The following is a 19,504-nucleotide window of genomic DNA, read 5'->3' on the forward strand; positions in this document are numbered from 1 at the left end:
AGCTGCTGAAAGTTCAGCAGCAGGAGGAGGATAGGTTTTATTCACGTGTTCATGGAGCAGGAGGTGTTTAATAATGTTTAATAATGAACACAATGCAATGACATTAAAAAACATAAAGCAATATGACAAAAATGGCTCCAAATAAGTTGGATTTGATTACAATGGCAGATTTGCCTTTTTAATCCAAGCTGGAATAATCTTCCTGTCCATCAACTGGATGAAGGTTCAGATCAGCGTTTTATCGTCCTCATGGACTCTACTGGGATCATAATCTATAAAATAAATATCATGTGGGATTTAAACTAAAGCCTGAGACCACGGACTCAACAGCAGACTGTTTACTGTGGTCATAGGTTACAGGAGCAGTGGGGTCATTCCTTTATCGACTTCTATTCAACCTTTTTGTAACCACAGGAGGCGCCCCCTGCTGGACAGTATAAAGAAAGCGCCTTTAAGGCCGAATCTGTGTTTGTGGGATTTAAACAGGTCTCTGGGACAGCAGAGTTATGGATCCATGATTCTCTGTGATATTAAAGGAGATGCAAATAAAACACCAGAGAAACTGAACAGCTGATTCCTTACTCTGTCTTCTAGCTCAGAGACAGCAGGGCGGGCCAGGCTGCGAACATGTATCTGCTGTAAAGACGTTTTAACACAGGAGTCTACGGGGACGGGCAGGGCGGGCAAATACGCACACACGAGATAACTGAATCAAAGCATGTGTATGGTTACAGTGAAAATAATATAAAAGACACTTTCATCTAAATGCTATTTAACATTTAAATTAGTCCAGTTTGTATAAGCTGTAGTTTAATACTGCAGCAATAAAAGCTTATTGCAGTCACTTTTTGTTGTCCTATTAGGACTGTGGGCTGGATTAAGGTGGGCTGGATTAAGGTGGTCAAAAGTTTCTGTTCATGCCATCTCTGCATTCAAATACATTAGGTCACATATGGTAAAATATTTTGATTGGTGTAACTGGGAATATTCCTAAGTGTGACTGTGGTTCCCAGCACAGACACTGGGACTGTACGAGCGGAGGCAGCTGTCCCTGAGCCGCTCTGACTGTCTGATTGTCTGCATCCGCTGCTGATTTGCATCAATGACGAGTTTATGTGACTGCACTCAGTGCTGCTGCTGCTGGGTGACAATGATCATGTAACATTAACACTCAGTGCTCTCACTGAGTAAAGCGTGCGCTCCATGCTGTTTTTGTTCCTGAAATATAAAACATACAGTAAATTCCAGCATTAACTCGGGGCTATTTTAGCTTCTAACGATCAAACACATTCCTGAACCTCACCAACGGCTCAGGACCTACCTGAGCTCAAGAACCTACCTGAGATCAAGAACCTGTTATTTATCACAGAATCAAACTAAAATATCCGCCGTCTTTGTTTTGATAGTACGCCGCTCCACAGCACAGATCATCAGCATTAAGGACCTGTCTCAGCTGATATCGATCTTCAGAGGTTTAAATTCCTCGACAAATCTGCAGTTAATCAAATTATCTACAACCAATTGACACGCCGTGACCTCGGAGCTTTAGGGGCAGCTGACTGCTCTGCCTGCCCGGTAATCCAACCTTGGCAGCTGCTGTTGGCCCATTAGGACTGACAGATTGGTTTAGGTACTCAGATTTGGACCGGACTGATTCTGGACTCGGGACGCTCCTGAGACAATTCTCCTGCACTTTTCTGCTTATTTACCTCACTGTGTTTACTTTGAGAAGGCCTTGTTTTGGGTTCTAATGTGTCTCACACACAGTAGAAACAGATTTTTGTTAGCAGTGTGGTCAGCCAGTCTGCACACAGTAACGCTGACGTTATGAGGACGTCACTGAAAGAGCTCCAGGAGAAGTTCAAGCGGGGAACCAGGCATGAAAATCACAAACGAGGTTTTTAGACGAGCTGTTCCCGTGACTGAGCTGTTTCTTCGTTATCATCAGAAACTTTTATAGGGAACTTTTTCCCTTTACATCTGGAGTTACCACGGAAACCAGAGTAAACACAGACACACCTGCCAGTTATGAACAAAATCAGCAGTGTGTGAATTATTTTGCAAATAAGCTGGCTTTAAACATATAAAAGGTGGATGTAGCTTTTAGTTCTGAAAGGTGCTTTAAATGTCTTTTTCCCTATAATGGCCAGCAGGGGGCGACTCCTCTGGTTTAGTTCATGCCTCTTTTCCACTAGTACCTGCTCGGCTCGACTTTACTCGGTTTCATTGGTTTTCTATTACAGTTTGAGTGCTGCCTCAGCACGGCGGTCCAAGAGTCCAGTGACGTCATTAGACACACGGTCACACTCTCTAGCGCCCTCTGGAGTCTGTCATCAGCCACAAACACAAAAACATCTCCCGCGCTGCCGGGTTTCAAAAATGGTGGGTTTGATTCTCATCTAGTAACATCACTGCCTGGCCAATCAATGGCATGCATTCTGCTGACGTCACATTTTCGGCTCGACTCAGCACACTTGGAAGCCCAGGTGAGTGGGTACTTAAAAAGTACCTGGTACCAGGTAGTACCACCTAATGGAGAACCAGAAAAACTGAGTCGAGTCGAGCTGAGCTGAGTGGAAAAGTGGCATTAGTTGCATAGAAGTCTATGACACTTTGACCTTTGGCTCCCTTGAACTATGACCTCATCAAGATCTGATGGGTTTATGGTCTCAATCACTAGTTTGAAGTCTTGTTGAATACAGTATTATGTTCATTTTTAAATTTTGGTCATTTCTGACTCCATTAGAGTAAAAATGATAAACAGTACAGTTTTGCCTGTGACTGATAAGCTGTTAGCCTATGAGTGTGCAGTATCACGTTTCTCAGTTAGAGCCACAACCACCACAACACTTATGGAGGCTTCACAGCACAACCTCAGGAAGCAATGGGTCATCATATTAACTACATCCATCATTTTTATACAGTATATGAATGTAATGCACAATGTAAAAGCCAGGAACACCTGCTTTAATGCACAGATTAACAATCAGCACATTAACAGGTGGATGCGCTGCAGGTGCAAGTCAGTAAATTCATATTTTCCACACTCAAAACATGGTGAGATGGATGCAGCAGGGAGACAGAGTTTGGTTCTGCTGAAGGATCGCTGCCTCCATCTGCTCTCTCTGATACCTGGTTAAATATTTTATAATGCAGCCTAATGAAACATGAAGAGCCCGGCTTTTCCGAACAATTAAACATAATGAGTGTGCTTCTCAGAGATCACGGCGCTAAAACTAAAAGGCAGCAACTGGGAAATCAAACATGTCAAAGACTGAAGTGAAACTCTACACTGATGCGAGGCGCACAGTCCAGATCCGCAATCCGGATCCGCTCTTTACAGCCAGCCGAGCGAGACTCGTTTGAATTGACGGACGTCCGCGGAAGCCAATCAGCGCCCGCCGTGCGCCAAAGCCTTGTTTATTCCACTTAACTGACCAATCAGGGCCGTCCTCTGCGGCCCGGTGCGTCATCAGAGCAGAATGTGAATGTGGGCTGCCTGTTACCGGAGCACACTCTGCTCCCATCCCCCATCTCTGCTGAGCAATGGCGGCTGCTTTTTGCCGCTTTGTCCTTCTCAGTTCAGCTTGTAAAAGCCATGTGTACAAAACTCGGTAAGGAAAATACGTGTTTGCCCTTGTGTTTCATAAGAATGCGCGTCAGTTCATGAGCACCTTATAATTATTTTTCGCACTTGTCTCATCGCATGTCTGTTATGTCGCACTGCTTCCCCCTCCTCCACGGCGGGCTTTTCTCTGTGGGCTCGAACAATGGAGGCGGAGGAAATGAGGCCACCAGCACTGTTACTGCACCCGCTCACTGAAGCCTCCCGAACACCCGAATCACGGCGTCAAAGTGCCGTCTGTGCGCTTTGCTCGACGGACAGTGTGTGTTTATTTGTGTCTCGACCTTGGCGCACGAATTTATGGACTGTTATGTAAAAAAAAAAAAAAAAAGCCTCCAGAGTGTCAAGTGCGCACATACAGGGACGAGTTTCAAACATGGACGCCGGGAAGGGGCGGGGCGATGAGGAGCTGCGATGTGACATGGCGGCGCTGCTCCACATTTGCACTCTTAGCGCCTTTTATCTGATTAATAGTGTTCACACGGCGGCTTGAGATGTGACAGTAACGTCTGAAAAAATTAGGCCATTATAACAGTCCGCGTCGTGGACATTTCCCTCTTTTCCTTCCCAAACACTGCCTCTATTCCCTCGTCGCGGCGGTGGGCGGGAGAAACCGTCTGAAGTCGCCTCTTGACTCGACCAGACGCACATCAATCAATCAAACTGACACTACATCAGCCGAAGCTTTCTCTACTCGACGTATTTACTGTGTAACTCGATGTAAACTCGGTTTTTTCGCGTTCACGGTGCTGAGCAGGTGTCACGGTTCCGGCTCCGGTCCATTTTGTGGGCTTTTATCGACTTGGATTATTGTTTTAGGGGAGAAAGGGACGGTTGCAGCGGTAGAACCGGAGGGGGCGTGGCCTTTGGGTTAAGAAATTCTATCCATTGTTACTCCGACGCGCTAAGAGAACACCTCTGTCGAGCCCTCGGCCAATCAGAGACCCCCGACCTCCTGCAAGCGCCGCCCACAAGCCTATATTAAAGGCTCGGCCGTCAGCAGCATTGGCCACTGGCACAATATAATACTGATTGATCCGCAAACCGAGACGAGGGGATTTACTTTATTCAACCTTTCATTTCAGCCGTCCTTTATTTTATTGAACTAAAACAATGGCAGACACACAGGTTGACTCCGGCTCGGATATCTCTGCCAAGGTAAGCCGCCTCACACCTTCATCAGCGGGGCCGTGTCTTCACTAAGCCCCTCAGCAGAATAAAGCTTTCCAGGCTGTAACCTAGATTTTTCAAACCTCCGCCGTCGCTTCGCGCTCAGTCGGACTCCGTGAAGTCGGAGGAGATGAAGAGGAGGAGGAGGAGGAGGAGGAGGAGAAAAGCCGGTGTTCGCGTCTTTTCCCCTGAACTCTCTGTGGAAAATGTCTGTAGAATAAAGCGGGGGGTCTCAGCACCGCATCATGGAAACGGGCTGCGTTAAAGCGCCGCGTCTCATTGTCCGGAGAGTCCCGGTCTGCGCGGGTTCTTTGTTTATACAAGCGGCTCGGTTCTCCTCTCCGGGACGCGCACATCCAGCCGGGACCCAGACACCAACCAGCCCCAGTCCCTCCAGCACGCTCCCAGCGGGGTTTTTGGGCTCATTCTCCGCGCCGAAGCGACGCGCACATTTATAACATCCCCCAGGCTGCTTAATGCGAATTAAAGCGAGGGCAAATCCCGCTTCGAGTGCAGGGGAAGCGCTCGGGGCGCATTAACGGGATCGGTAACGGGCTGAGCAGTCGCGTAAGTGCGGGTTTTGTGCGGCTCTCCAGCCCGGGGTTTGTGCTGTGAAGTTGCTCCGTTTGAATGGAGGACGGTGAGGCATGCGGTGCGTAATCCTCCGATGTCAACTTTAGGTTCTCTGCTTTTCCGCTCCCGCCTTTTTATTTCTTCTAAGTGTGTCTCCGGTTTTAAAACGCTCCGGCCCCGCTCTCCCCCCCCCCCCCCCCCCCCCCGTCCTGCCTGTCTGTGCGCACCGTCCGACCCGGTTTGTTTACCGACTCCGGAAGGTCGGCGGCCGCTGCCGTGCTTCAGCCTCCGATCGCGGAGAGAGTGTGACACAGCGAGCCGCGGCTTCCGCTTTTTATTTTTATTTTTGGAGCATGTTTGCAGGGCGCGCTTCTGTCTCAGGGGGAAACTTTTTCTTTCTTTTTTGTAATGCAGCCCACTTCTTTCTGCGTGTGTGTGTGTGTGTGTGTGAGAGAGCGTGCGTGTGTGGCCGGGCTGTGGAGGTGTGATGTGACGCTGCTGGTTTTCCCCTCTTTCTGCGGGGGTTTCTCTCTGTTTAAACGTGTTGGAGCTGCTTTTTCTCTGAAAACGTGAATCTCCGTGCAGTTGGACTTTGGCTCAGATCAGGTAAAAGTTTAATAGCCCCCGCGGGGGGAGTCGGGGCTCCGCACTCCGCGATCCAGCCTTTAGAGAATAAGAGCAGCAGCGAGCCGCGGAGCTGAATAATTATGGGATTATAACAAATGGCCATGTGGAGAGGGGAGAAGCTGGGCCTGGTATTATTAGCGCTGATAATCCGGGGTGCCTGTTCATCACTATTTTTAGTTGTGGAGAATTTTTACGCACAAGCGCCTTTTTACGCACAGCGAGCAGCGCGCCGCGCAGCCTGGTCTTTCTCCTGCCGCTTAACAGCTTAATGGATTTTAACCAATAAGATTATGGAGAGCAATTAATCAATAACGGCATACGTGTGGATGTGTGAGGCGCGCGTGCGGCGGGGATAATGGGCTGTGAACGAACAAAATGAGGAAGAGGAGCCCTGTTAATGCGCTCTGCGCGCTCTAAAAACGGGCAAAGAGCCCGGAAGGTGTTTTTGTTGCTGTGTTCTCGGGCTCTGATCCCTCCGCGCTGCCGTATTTTCGCTTTTCGTGCCGCTTTCCTCGCCTGCCATGTGTCGTCTTCTATTGTCCTTTCCTGCCTCCGTTACAACGAGCAGCAGCAGCAGCAGCGTGCATCGCGCTCTCCGCCGCCTCCTCCTCCTCCTCCTCCTCCTCCTCCATCACGAACCCCTCCTCCCTCTCCCTCCCTGCTCCTGCGCCCTCCTGTGTTATTTTAAACGGGAGCGGTGCATCCTGGGTATTGCAGTGCCTCTCCCGGGCGTGTCTCGTGACATATGGCGGCGACAGCGGCCCAAAGAAGACTACAATACCCAGAATGCCCTGAGGGCCACATCAAAGTATCAGATTACAACACATTAGAGGGGATGGAGTGGGAGGAGAGGGAACGGGTGGGGGGAGGATCTGCAGAGACCAATATGGTGTTTAAATAGGAAGGCTGAAAAATGTGCAGCTCCCAGCAAGCACCGGGACTCTGTAAGTAGGCCAGTAGGTAGAAGGGCAGGCAGCAGCAGCCGGGACGAGTTTAAATCCAGCAGCAGCGTTTCAGAGTGCAGATCAGCAGGTCGTTCTTCATCTGACGCTTCCTGATGTTTGTTTCTGTTCGTTTCAGGACCTGAAGGAGAAGAAGCTGGTGGACGAGAAGGAGAACGGCAAAGACGCCGCCACCAACGGGAAGGTAACCGCCATCGCCTCGACTCTGCCCCGCGCCTCCGAAACAGTCGGACACGTCTAACCGATTTTGTGTTTTCCAGGAGAATGAGGAGAACGGTGAGCCCGAGGTAGATGACGAGGAGGACGAGGAGGTGGACGAGGAGGAAGAGGAAGATGATGGAGAAGGTGGCTTGAGGATTTAGTTGTCTTTATTAAATAAAAAAAAGTTTCCTGAAGAACATTGTTAGAAATGAAACTTCAACCTTTGCTCTGCAGGTGATGAGGAGGACGAGGAGGAGGATGAAGACGAGATCGAGGGCGGCACAAAACGGGCAGCTGAGGACGACGAGGACGACGACGAGGTGAGGCGGCGTCGCCTAAATTGACCTTCGCTTTGACACCCGGCAGATCTAACCCGCCATCGTCTTCTTCTTCTCTTCTTTCAGGACGACGTCGAAACCAAGAAGCAGAAAACCGACGACGACGATTGATGCGTTTCCCCCCCCCCGCGCCATCCTGCTGAACCACTTCCTGATTCTTCACCTCTGACCGTTTTTCTATGTCGCAGGTGGAGGGGCTGGAGGACTGATTTAAAGGAAAACATAATAATAATAAAAAAATCCAACATGGTCATTAGCAAGTAGAGTTCAACAAACACCCACCACGTCCACACCCCCCCGAGCTCCCCTCAAAGCTGCCAGATGAATTTTCTAGAGGAACCCGCCACCGCATCGATCCGGCTTCTCTTCAGCAACAACACAAAAGGAGAATTTGTTTGTATTTTTATTTACATTTTATATTTTTGTACATATTGTTAGGAGAGGGGAGGGGGCAGTTTCTCTCTCGGCAGCGATCTCGTCAGACCAAATCGGTGCTTCTCTAACGAAAGATTTTACTTGGTTGACCATGTTACGATATCTCAACAGATCCTAGAAAAACATGTAAAAAAGGAAAAAAAAGACAAAAAACATGAAAGAACCTCTTAAGCCGTTGAACTCAGAGCATTCCAGTAAATTTAATGTATGTACTTTAGCTGTACCATAACTAGTTTGTTTGTATGGGAGGGTAAGGCCAAAGAAAAGAGCCTCTTTTCTTTTTCCTTTTCTTTTTTTGGTTTTGTTTTGTCAGCGACTTTTTGTTTTATGACGGCCTGTTTTGATGTATGTGCGAAGTTTGTTGTTTGACAATAAACCGGACTTTTATTTTGTGAGTTGTACTTTGTATCTCTGCCTCTTTATTCTGCTCCGCTCTCCGGTGAGGAAGAGGAGGCTGCAGAGGTAACCCTCGTCAGCAGGGGCAGCGCGGCGGTGCAGCTTCGGCACATTTCATTCAGCGTTACATCTAAAACTGAAGGGTTGGTGCATAAATAAACTTGTGGTGGTTCCTACACAGTGACTTTTCTTTCTGTTTCATGAGCAGCTCTGTTTTAGCTCCTTTAAGCACCAGTTTCTATTAATGAAAGTTTTCAAAATAAAAGTCAGCTAATGGATAAATGTACTCATAAACAAGATTCCCTGCATGGATTTAAAGTCCAGGATATTAAAATCAAATATATTAATTTGCTCAGAGATTAGTGAACCAGTTTGTTTACAGCACATTTATTTGGAGTCAGAATATTCCTTCAGAGCAGCTGTAATTAAGATGTTTGTTGTTTGGTTAAAACATGAGGAGAAAATATTTTTAAAAGTTGCTGATTCAGGATCAATGAGATGATCGGTTTGTTCCTGCATCATTTAAACATGAAGGGTCCTAAACTTCATTGGTTCTGATCCTGGAACAGTACAGAGACCTCAGTGGTCCTGCTTTTGACACGGCTTCAGATATGGTGAAAAAGAAACTCAGTCCTCTGAAATCGATTTTAAAAACCATATTTCAGTTTTGTGGTGCATTAACAGGAGATTTTGTGTGAAGTTTTGTGACAGAGAAACAACATTATTAATCTGTTATCAAAGGAAACAGGCAGCGCTCCTCTATCCCAGCTGCAGAGTTTCCCTTATTCTGGAAAAGACAACATTCCCACTGAGCGGTTTATATGGTTTTAAAAACTTCCTTTATTTTTCCTTTCATTTGTCAAACTGCCTTCTTTAAACAGCCCAGTCATATTTGCACAAATATCCAAAGCCTGAGACTTGGGCATAAATGGGTATAAAAGTCATGTTTTCAACAGTAATCAGATAATAATAGAAACAGTCTCACCATGAACACCACAGCGCGCCGCAAAGAGAGGTTGCAGCGCCCCGGCGGTAGGCTGTGGTACTGCAGGAGTTTGCACGTTATTTTTACATAAACAACCAGCTGCTCTTCAGTCCACACCCAGCAAACACACAATATAGGTGAAATTCACATAAAGGAGACACATCTGCATCAATTAACAATCAAAAAGGAAACAGAGGAAGAAATTATGCTTCCTGTCTCAGGATGATTTTGATTCTTGTTTTTTTGTTCGTTCTTTTGCATTTTTAAGGAAACAAATTTACTCCAGACTGATGTCCTCACACAGACTGTATGTAAAAGATGGCCGTAACCACTGTCACCAACCATTCAGTTAGTACAAGCCAGACTATCAGTCAGATAAGTCCATTACAAAGGTTCCAAAATGCTTCAAAAGGCTCCAACATGGTCCAGAGGTCCAGTTCACTTAGCTGAGGTGAAGCCTAGCAGACAGCTAGCAGCTAAAGTGGCCTTTGACATCTGTCAGTCAAATAGGCCACGCCCCTAATGATGCATATAGCTACAGAGACCAAACCAGTTTTTATATCAGGCTGTAAACATGTTAATTTCTGCTGTAAAGTTGAACATTTTAACACAGGAGTCTGTGGGGACTGACTCACTGCTGGCGCCTCTGCTGGACTGCAGAGGAACTGCAGGTTTTTGGCTCTTCACTCGGTATAAAAAGGAAGCTTCACCCTGTGGTTTGTGCTTCTGTAAAGAGTCTGTTTCTCAGGTGGAAGGAGGACGGGTACAGCCCAGACAGTACGACTGCTACACAAATAACTACACAAAGATAACTGGGTCAATATCAGTATAAAGTACCTTTTGGTGTCCTCATCGCTGCTCTGCTCCTTTCAAGCAGTGTAATAAGGTATCAAATGGCACAAAATGAAAACACTTTTTAAATGTTCTTATTACTCTTACCAAATTCTTGGGTAAAACAAACCATTTTGATTTTTTTGTCTCCATTTTTATTATTTTATTGAACATTTTGTGCACATCCCTAAAACTTCTGTCCACCCTGTCGTCATGGAGTAATCGCCCCTTTAAGAGACTAACCAATGAAATCAGTAACATCAACAGCCTGAATCTGTCTTTCTTCAGTGGAGGTCAAACAGCTGCTGCAGCTACAGTGAGCAGCTACACTTATTAAAAAGGAGAGGGTTGCGTTGTCTCCTAATGTTTCTGGTTTAGAGCGGCAAGATATGGGGGGTGCGTTCAAGTTAAAGAACGGCGGATGCAGATTCCAGTTTGAATCGTTTATTGAGGTTCACAGTTCCTTTCCATCCAGTTCGAATACATATGCATTGTTATAAACTGTCAATTGTGAATTTGGATTGTGGATTGTGGTCTGAAAATATAATAAACAAATAATCATCAGTACAATAATCATTATAACCCATAACTGAATGACAACAGCAACTACAAATAAAGAACCGTCTTCAGTTAACAGAATATCCCCAAAAGTCACATAACCTTGTATGTGCAGCTCTCAATCAGCGCTAATGAGCACACTGAATCATACATCGCTCTATTAAAGGAAAACATCAATGCATACAAGTAAATACGTTCAGAAGGACTCAAACTACTTAATAAAGTTATCAAACTCACCTTCTGGCATTTACACACGATAAAACTAAGGAATACAAGTGAACCCATTCTCCACGTTACTGCACCGAGGGAGAAGAGCAACGGCAGAAAATGTCTGCTCCGCATCGCACCTGTGGTGCATTCAAAGGACTCATGTAAAGCTACAATGAGTTCAATAACATAGGAAATTCCAAACTCACGATAAACCAAACACAATGCTACATATCAACCAAACTAACAGTGTGGGCTTTCTAACACAGCCGCCCCCGACTGTCGACACAGACAGTCGAATCCAGTTAGGAAGGTCACTCAGCCCGTTAAGTCATCCTCTTCATCTTCGAACTTAGGGAGCGCCACTAGACGAGCAACCGGCCTAATATAAGTCCGATCCTTGACCTTAACGGCAGCAGTCCGGATGCGTCCATCGGCTCCAGGATAAGTAGTCGTCACCTTCCCAACAGGCCACGAAGCTCTCGGAAGCTGGGGATCGACAATGAGAACTACTTGGTTTGGAGTGAGGCATTTCCCATCTCTCAGCCACTTCTGTCTCTCCTGCAGGCTGGGTAAATAGTGACTGATGAATCGGGACCAAAAATGGTCGACAAGAACTTGGCTATGCCTCCATCGTCGCTTGCCGAGCAGGTCACTTTGATCATACATGACTTGAGGGAGTGATGCATCATAACGTCCCATCAGCAGGATACTGGGTGTAATAGGATCTGGATCTGCTACAGCCGTGGATACATAGCCTAGAGGCTTGGCATTCAAAATGCCCTCCACTTCTACTAGAACTGTGCGAAACACAGTTTCTGGGAGAGTCTGCTCCTTAAGCACAACTTTAAGAGCAGTCTTAACTGACCTCACTTCTCTCTCCCATGCTCCGCCGAAATGTGGAGCGCTGGGGGGATTGAAACAGAATGCAATCTGCTGTTCTGCCAACTGTTCCTTTAACTGAGGAGCTAAGGTCTCGAAGGCCTCATGCAGCTCTCGAGCTCCTCCAACAAAGTTGGTGCCATTGTCGCACAGAAGCTCCTTAGGTTTACCTCTTCTGGCGACAAAGCGCCTTAGGGCCATCAGGAATGCATCTGCATCAAGATTCTCCAGGAGGTCTAAATGTATACAGCGGGTGGTCATACATTTGAAGATTATGCCCCAACGTTTCTCCATTCTCCGTCCTATCTTCACGGTAAAGGGACCGAAACAATCAACACCAGTTGAATAAAATGGCGGCTTATACAGGCGCAGTCGAGCTGGTGGCAAATCCGCCATCTTGGGGACAGAAGGGTTGGCGCGCCATGCTTGACACTTCATACAGTGGCTCTGATATCTTTTGACTGCTTCTCTCCCCCGCAGAATCCAGAAGCGGCGTCGCAGTTCAGCCAACACCCGTTCAGGTCCAGGATGGAGAAGGGTCTCATCAAAGTCTTGGATGAGGAGCTTCGTCAGGGGGTGTTTAGGATCCAATACGATAGGATGAATGGTGTCCCACTCTAGCTGCTCTGCTCTCCTTAATCTCCCTCCAACTCTGAGAAGTCCTGTTCCTTTATCATATTCAGGGGTTAAAGAACTCAAACAGCTGCTGGTGGGTAAAGGTCTGTCAGACATGAGGGTCCGGACCTCCTCTGGGAATGACTCCAACTGTGCCTGCTTTAGGAGGAGGTTCTCAGCTTGAATGTAGTCGGGTGCTTCATAGGATGAGCTGGAGTCCTGCTCAGCCGCCCCATGAAGGGTCCTGGTTGTTGCCTGTATGAGGTCCTTCCACGTGGAGAACATGCTGACATCTGGTAGCTGAGAGTGGGAGTTTAATGTCACATGTCCACAGAAAGAAGATTTCCTCAACTCACCGTCCTCAAGTTCTGGACAGGAAGTTGGGCTGGTAGGCCAATGTTCCTCTTTAAGTCGTAGGAAATCAGGACCTTGATGCCAACGATGTGGTCGAGACAGCTCTTTCAATGTCTTACCCCTCGTTATGTCGTCAGCGGGGTTATTGCCACTGTCCACATATCTCCAGTTGCTCACATCAGTGAGGCTCTGAATCTCTGCCACTCGTGTCCCCACGAAAACCTTGTAGTGGCAAGATTCTGACTTGATCCAATGGAGAACTGTAGTGGAGTCTGACCAGAGAACAACACTTCTGATGGGTAAGGTAAGCTCACTTTGAAGGACATTAGCTAATTGTGCACCAGTAAGAGCAGCACTTAACTCTAGCCGTGGCATGGACAATTGCTTCTTGGGAGCTACCCGTGATCTGGCCAGGACAAAGGATGTATAAACTTCCCCTTGAGCGTCTTCTGTTCGCAAATAGGCAACAGATCCATATGCTCTCTCTGAGGCATCGCAGAAAATGTGAATGTCTCTACTTGAGGTAGATGAATCAGCTGATTCTGGTGCGTAACATCTTGGAATCTCCATCTGAAGAAGATCAGGAATTTCTTGCATCCAAGCAATCCATCGGTCATGAAGGCTCTGTGGCTGGATCGGCTCATCCCACCCGAGCTGTTCCTTCCAGAGATCCTGTACCAAAATCTTGGCCCTCGTGGTGAAGGGTACAATATATCCGAGTGGATCGTATTGGCAGGCAAGCACTTTGTAGACGTTCCTCATTGTGGGTTCAATTTGCTCTACAGGCCGATGTTTGTACTTCAGGGAGTCACGTAGACAATCCCAAGACAGTCCAAGGGTTGATTCTTGAAGACTTGCGCTGTGTTGAGAAAGCCATAAATCACTGCTCTCAGACCGGATATCGGATGGGAGATGTTCAATCACATCTGGAACGTTGCTGGCCCACTGGCGTATCTCGAAACCTCCAGTGTGGAGCAGCTGGCGTAGACCATCAACTAGTTCTTTAGCTTCTTCCTTCGAATGTGTGCTGCGGAGACAGTTATCCACATAGAATGACTGCTCTACACAATCTACAAGGTCTTGGTTAGACTCACTGTTGTCTTGAACGTGTCGCTGTAAAGCGTAGATGGCACAGCAGGGGCTGCATGTAGTGCCGAATGGAAGAACTTGCCACTCGTAGATCTTTGGCTCTTCATTCCTCTTCATGTCCCGCCAGATGAAGCGCAGGATTGGTTTGTCGGCAGGCAACAGACGTATCTGGTGAAACATACTCTTGATGTCCCCGCTCACTGCAACCGGGTACTGCCGGAACCGAATGAGAACCCCTAGTAAAGAGGGACCTAGGGCAGGTCCAGGGAGGAGAAGATCATTGAGAGACTTCCCTTCATACTGGAAAGAACAGTTGAAGACAATCCTGTCTTTGTTGTTGTGCCGTACCATATGATGGGGTATGAACCAGGATTCGGATGTTGATTTAGCCTCCTCAGGTGCCACTACGGATACATAGCCCATCTCCTCCAGCTTCTTAATTTCCTGACAGTATACCTCAGCACGTTGTGGATCTTTTGCTAGCCTCCTCTCAGTGCTGCGAAGGCCAGGTAATACTGCTTCCATCGGAGCCTGAAGAGTGGTGGAGTTGACTCTGCGAAGCAGCGGGGTAGCATATCGCTTTATCTCGTCTACTGTAACTCTGATGGTTGAGGCCTGAAGGAGGTTGAAAGCCTGCTGATCTTGTTTTGATCTGGTCACCTGCTTACTTACATAAGGCAATGTATCCATCTGCCAAAGTCGCTCCACATTCCTGAAGAGCTCATAGTCCGGTGCGACTGTTGCTGTGAATAGACACTGCTGCTCTGAGTGAGGGATTTGGTCAGTGCTGATAGGACCTTGAAGCGACCAGCCAAGCTCAGTGTGGACTGCAATGGGTCCTCCTGGTGGGCCCATACGAACTGGCTCTATGGGTGCCAAGAGATGAGGCATGTCTGATCCTATAAGCAGCAGGGGTTGAATGCGGTCTACAGGAGTCAACGGTACGTTGCTGAGGTGTCTGTGTCTCCGTTGAAGAGTCTTCACTGGGTATGAATGCTCTGAGAGACTCAGATTGTCTGAGGTGAAGGCCTGCTGAATGAAATGCTTCTTCTGAGGCTTGTGTGGGGAAGACACGTGTAAGGCAACTGAAGCACCGTGAAGCTGTACTACCTCATGGTGAACAGTTCGAAGGGTGAGCACCTCATCCTCCGGGGCAAGTTGAAGGCGTTGCACGGCTTGTGGTAAAATGATGCTTCGCTCTGAGCCGTCATCTAGCACTGCATAAGTCTCCAGTACTCTGTCTTTGTTGTGAAGTAAGACCTTTACAACCTTCAGCATCACTTTAGGAGATCTGTTAGGTCTGTCCAAATACACCTTTGTGCTCGGAGCAGCCACCATAAGTACACTCTTCTGGATTTGCTGGACTGCATCATGCAATACTGTCAGATGCTGCTCTTTACAGGTATTACAGGGTCGTTTGAGGGTACAAACCTCTGGCTTGTGAGATCTGCCACATTTCCAGCACCGTTGTCCATCAGATAACCACTGCACAATCTGTCCCGTGCTTAGTTTCTTGAGATCTGTGCAGGCATTCAGGAAATGCTCTGTATTATTGCAATGAGGGCAATATGGTCTAGGCTTTAATGAGGACTTCGGTCTGGCTGAGCTCTCTCTTGAACTTCGATCATTGCTGGCAGTAAAGAAAAATGCTGTCGATTTCTCCTTTGGTCTGTTGGAAGCACGTGGCTCTTTCGTTGTTGGCTTAGAAGCTTCTTGACCATAAAGTGAGGCAGCTCGACCAGCTATACGCTTTGCTTGAGACTTCATCTGTAACCAAGAACTCAGATCTGGTAAGGTATAGGTCTGGTCTGTACCTGTACGAAGAATCCCTTGGTTCAAGCAATGTTCCACGAATCCATCGCGGTAACTTGGCGGCATCTTACTCAGTAGTCGGTCGACGTGCGATCCGCATCGTAGTTCGAACCCATTCTGTCCTTCCAGTGTCCGAAGCATGCCTACTAGGGATTGAATGGACAAGGCAAATGCATCAAATGCTTCAGCGTCTCCAAACTTGATGGCTGGAGCATTTAGTATGGCACCCAATTCACTCTGAACCAGCTGTCGGGGTTGACCATATTTGTCCTGTAGGGCGTGCATGGCCATGGTGTATGGCTTCTGGTCGTGCATGTAGGCTTTAGCTAACTGGAGCGCACTAAATAATTTCAGATGTCCGAGAAGCACTTGATATTTATACTGCTCATTCAGGTGTGGATGGCTGTTCAGCGTATTGTCCAGGGCCATCTTCAATAAAGCAAAGTCACTTTCTTTGCCTGACTCGAAGAATGGAATTAGGGGTTTAGGAATGCTGTAAGATGCTGCAAAGGATGGATACACTTCAGTTGGCTGCGGTTGAGGTGGATCCGATTGAGTCCAAGCCGCAGTGGATGAATAGGACTGTGATGGAAGGGGATGTATTATAGGAGCGGGAGGATCATTAAAGTGTGTTGGACCAGCACACTGAGGTGCTGGAGTAAGAACCGATTGTGGGTCTTGAGATGGAGGTCGTGGTGGCATCTTGTGCAGAGCCTGATTCACTTGAGGCAGAGCTGCATGTAGAGCTGAAGGTAAAACTACAGAAGAACCTGGTTGTTGGGTCCCTGTCTCTAGCGCTAAAGCCGTAGGAGGTACGTGAGGTGAAGCTGTGAGCAGCGCCGGCGGTGGGGGTGGAACTGCAGAGAATCCTGCACTAGGCACTGCTGGGATAGCTGAAGGAGGGACTGAAGGAGGTCTTGAAGGTAGAATCACAGGAGGCAATGTCGTGTGGTTGCTCACTTTGCTGTCCTCTGATGAGCCCAGAGAGGTTCTAGACCTATCAGGTTTTGGTGTTTTCTCTTTGAGAAGAGAAGTGACCATTTTAGCTATTTTCAGCTCGTTAGTCGTCCTTTTCAACTTCCGCTGTCTTTCCAATTGTTTTGTCAACAACTCTTGGGTTCTGATGGCTTCATCTTGTAGCCGTTGGGCCTCTCTGGCTTGAGCTTGTAGTCGCTGATATTCCAATTCGACTTGTTGTTCCTCTTCCATGCCTTGCTGCAGCTCCTCAAGCTCCATCTGCCTTACCTGTTCTTCTAACTGGGCTGTTTCCAGTTCTGATAAAACTTTAGAAGGAAATATGCTGGTGGAATAGCGTGATATCCATGTCGATCTGGATTTGGAGCTTCTCCGGGATGAGTGTGTTCCACTGCTACGTGAATGTCGAGAGGAGGAGGCTTCTGGTATGGGTCGGGTTTGTCCCTCTGGAGGGAGAGTTGCAACCACATAGTCGGTTAAGTAGGCTGGAGGCCGTCTCTCTCTCTGCGAAACACGCTGGGGTGCAGATTCAGTCTGGACATCTGTCGGTTCCATATCTGATGGTGCTCTAATCCGGCTCGAAGGACCATAAAAAGGAGAGGGTTGCGTTGTCTCCTAATGTTTCTGGTTTAGAGCGGCAAGATATGGGGGGTGCGTTCAAGTTAAAGAACGGCGGATGCAGATTCCAGTTTGAATCGTTTATTGAGGTTCACAGTTCCTTTCCATCCAGTTCGAATACATATGCATTGTTATAAACTGTCAATTGTGAATTTGGATTGTGGATTGTGGTCTGAAAATATAATAAACAAATAATCATCAGTACAATAATCATTATAACCCATAACTGAATGACAACAGCAACTACAAATAAAGAACCGTCTTCAGTTAACAGAATATCCCCAAAAGTCACATAACCTTGTATGTGCAGCTCTCAATCAGCGCTAATGAGCACACTGAATCATACATCGCTCTATTAAAGGAAAACATCAATGCATACAAGTAAATACGTTCAGAAGGACTCAAACTACTTAATAAAGTTATCAAACTCACCTTCTGGCATTTACACACGATAAAACTAAGGAATACAAGTGAACCCATTCTCCACGTTACTGCACCGAGGGAGAAGAGCAACGGCAGAAAATGTCTGCTCCGCATCGCACCTGTGGTGCATTCAAAGGACTCATGTAAAGCTACAATGAGTTCAATAACATAGGAAATTCCAAACTCACGATAAACCAAACACAATGCTACATATCAACCAAACTAACAGTGTGGGCTTTCTAACACTTATATTTCCTAATTTTCATGTAATTATGTTGGTAGTTAGGTGTGGTCAGCCTTAACATGTTCACCCTGTCAGAGGAAAAGCTGATTAATAGAAAAAGTTTCCCGAAAGTTTAAATATATTTTGAAAACATCATGTGGTCTCCTTCAATAACCACTAACTTTGGTAGCTGATGGTCCACCGTGTGCTTCTTAGATACTAAATTAATCCAAAATGTCCACCCTGTCACCAAACCCTGCATGACCGGGTGGACTCTGTATTGTATAGTTGGGATTTTATTTTATTTTGTACATATTTTGATGAGATGGTGATAATTTTAGAGTTCTTTTAACTTTTTTTTTCTCACATAAGGCTCATCCTGCTAAAAAGGGTCATTGGTGAGTTTGTATTGTCTTTTTAGATCAATGAGTGCAGGAGCAGAGACAGCACAGCAATGTTGGGAACACCAAGATGCTGCTCCACACAGAGGAGGAGATAAAGACAGAAACACTGGAAAGAAGAAGAAGAAGAAGAAGAAGAAGAAGGGTCTCCCTGAGCTCAGTGAGACAGACGGGGGGGGTATCCTGCTGCCTTAACTTACTGTGGGAGAAATGCATCAGTACAACTGAGTTTTTTTTTTAAGTAACATCCTTATTTCTACAAGATTCCATCCATCCATCCATTCTCTTCCGCTTATCCTGTTCAGGGTCACGGGGGGGCTGGAGCCTATCCCAGCTGGCATAGGGCGAGAGACAGGGTACACCTGAACAGGTCGCCAGCCTGTCGCAGGGCCAACACAGAGAGACAGACAACCTTTCACTCTCTCATTCACACCTACGGGCAATTTAGAGTGACTAATTAACCCCAGTAAGTGCATGTCTTTGGACTGTGGGAGGAAACCCACACAGACACACAGAGAGGCCCGGGCCAAAGTGGAATCAAACCCGGACCCTCTAGATGTCATTCTAACTGTGAGGCTGACCACCACGCCACCGTGCTGCCCTCTGAAAGATTATGTTAGCTGGACACAAGCAAACAGTCACACAACTTAAATGCAGGAGAGTTTGTGTGCGATACAATGAAGAACTCAGGAAGTGATTCCCAGAGAAGCAGTTAGTCACACACTTCCTTTTGCCACCTTAGACACTATTATAGATCTTAACTGTGATGCAGAAAGATTATGAATGTTCATATTTATATTTTGTAATGTTCACTTTTGTTGAGAAAGCTCTTAATAAATCTACTCATGTCAGCAGTTAACACATTTTTGTCCACCCTGTAATTTTTCAGTTATCATCACAGGTTAGTAAAAGCTTTTCACGTTTTCTCAATAAACTAATCACTGCCAAATAATATTGATTGAAGAAGTGATCAGATTGCAGTTTTTAGAGATTTTATTTAAAAAGGAAAACTCAAGCAATTTGAAATTATTTCACTATTTTCAAAACTTTTATTTTACCAAATAAATATTATTATTGAGCAAAGGACAAACTAGCTATCTGAAAATGTGCACTGTTGGTATGAAAATGTATTTATTTTCATTTGACTTTGTCCATGACAGGATGGACACATTTTACAATGTGCTCATTCTTTATCTGCTTGCAG

The 19,504-nt window shown here is 46.6% G+C and overlaps 2 protein-coding genes across 2 annotated transcripts; one reads left to right on the plus strand and one right to left on the minus strand.

Moving 5' to 3' along the window:
- The first annotated feature begins 4,605 nt into the window (after positions 1-4,605).
- On the plus strand, positions 4,606-8,332 carry ptmab (prothymosin alpha b). Its single transcript, XM_030725667.1, has 5 exons — positions 4,606-4,783; positions 7,076-7,141; positions 7,218-7,302; positions 7,393-7,478; positions 7,563-8,332. The coding sequence occupies exons 1-5, from the start codon at positions 4,739-4,741 to the stop codon at positions 7,605-7,607; spliced, it is 327 nt and encodes a 108-aa protein (XP_030581527.1). The 5' UTR covers positions 4,606-4,738; the 3' UTR covers positions 7,608-8,332.
- Positions 8,333-10,500: 2,168 nt separating this feature from the next.
- LOC115777702 (uncharacterized) lies at positions 10,501-12,223 on the minus strand. The gene is made up of 2 exons (XM_030725664.1): positions 10,939-12,223; positions 10,501-10,678 (listed from the first exon to the last, which is right to left on the minus strand). Exon 1 carries the CDS (start codon positions 12,184-12,186, stop codon positions 11,227-11,229), a length of 960 nt encoding a protein of 319 aa, XP_030581524.1. The 5' UTR covers positions 12,187-12,223; the 3' UTR covers positions 10,501-10,678; positions 10,939-11,226.
- Positions 12,224-19,504: the final 7,281 nt, after the last annotated feature.

Source organism: Archocentrus centrarchus, unplaced genomic scaffold (genome assembly GCF_007364275.1).
Source record: "Archocentrus centrarchus isolate MPI-CPG fArcCen1 unplaced genomic scaffold, fArcCen1 scaffold_64_ctg1, whole genome shotgun sequence".
Lineage (NCBI taxonomy): Eukaryota > Metazoa > Chordata > Actinopteri > Cichliformes > Cichlidae > Archocentrus > Archocentrus centrarchus.

Bases quoted from the DNA above. Each gene is read 5' to 3' on its own strand.
- ptmab (XM_030725667.1), top strand. From the start codon at position 4,739: ATGGCAGACACACAGGTTGACTCCGGCTCGGATATCTCTGCCAAG. The intron at 4,784-7,075 runs GTAAGCCGCCTC...TGTTCGTTTCAG, and splicing joins GCTCGGATATCTCTGCCAAG to GACCTGAAGGAGAAGAAGCT. The intron at 7,303-7,392 runs GTGGCTTGAGGA...TTTGCTCTGCAG, and splicing joins AGAGGAAGATGATGGAGAAG to GTGATGAGGAGGACGAGGAG.
- LOC115777702 (XM_030725664.1), bottom strand. From the start codon at position 12,186: ATGGCGGATTTGCCACCAGCTCGACTGCGCCTGTATAAGCCGCCATTT.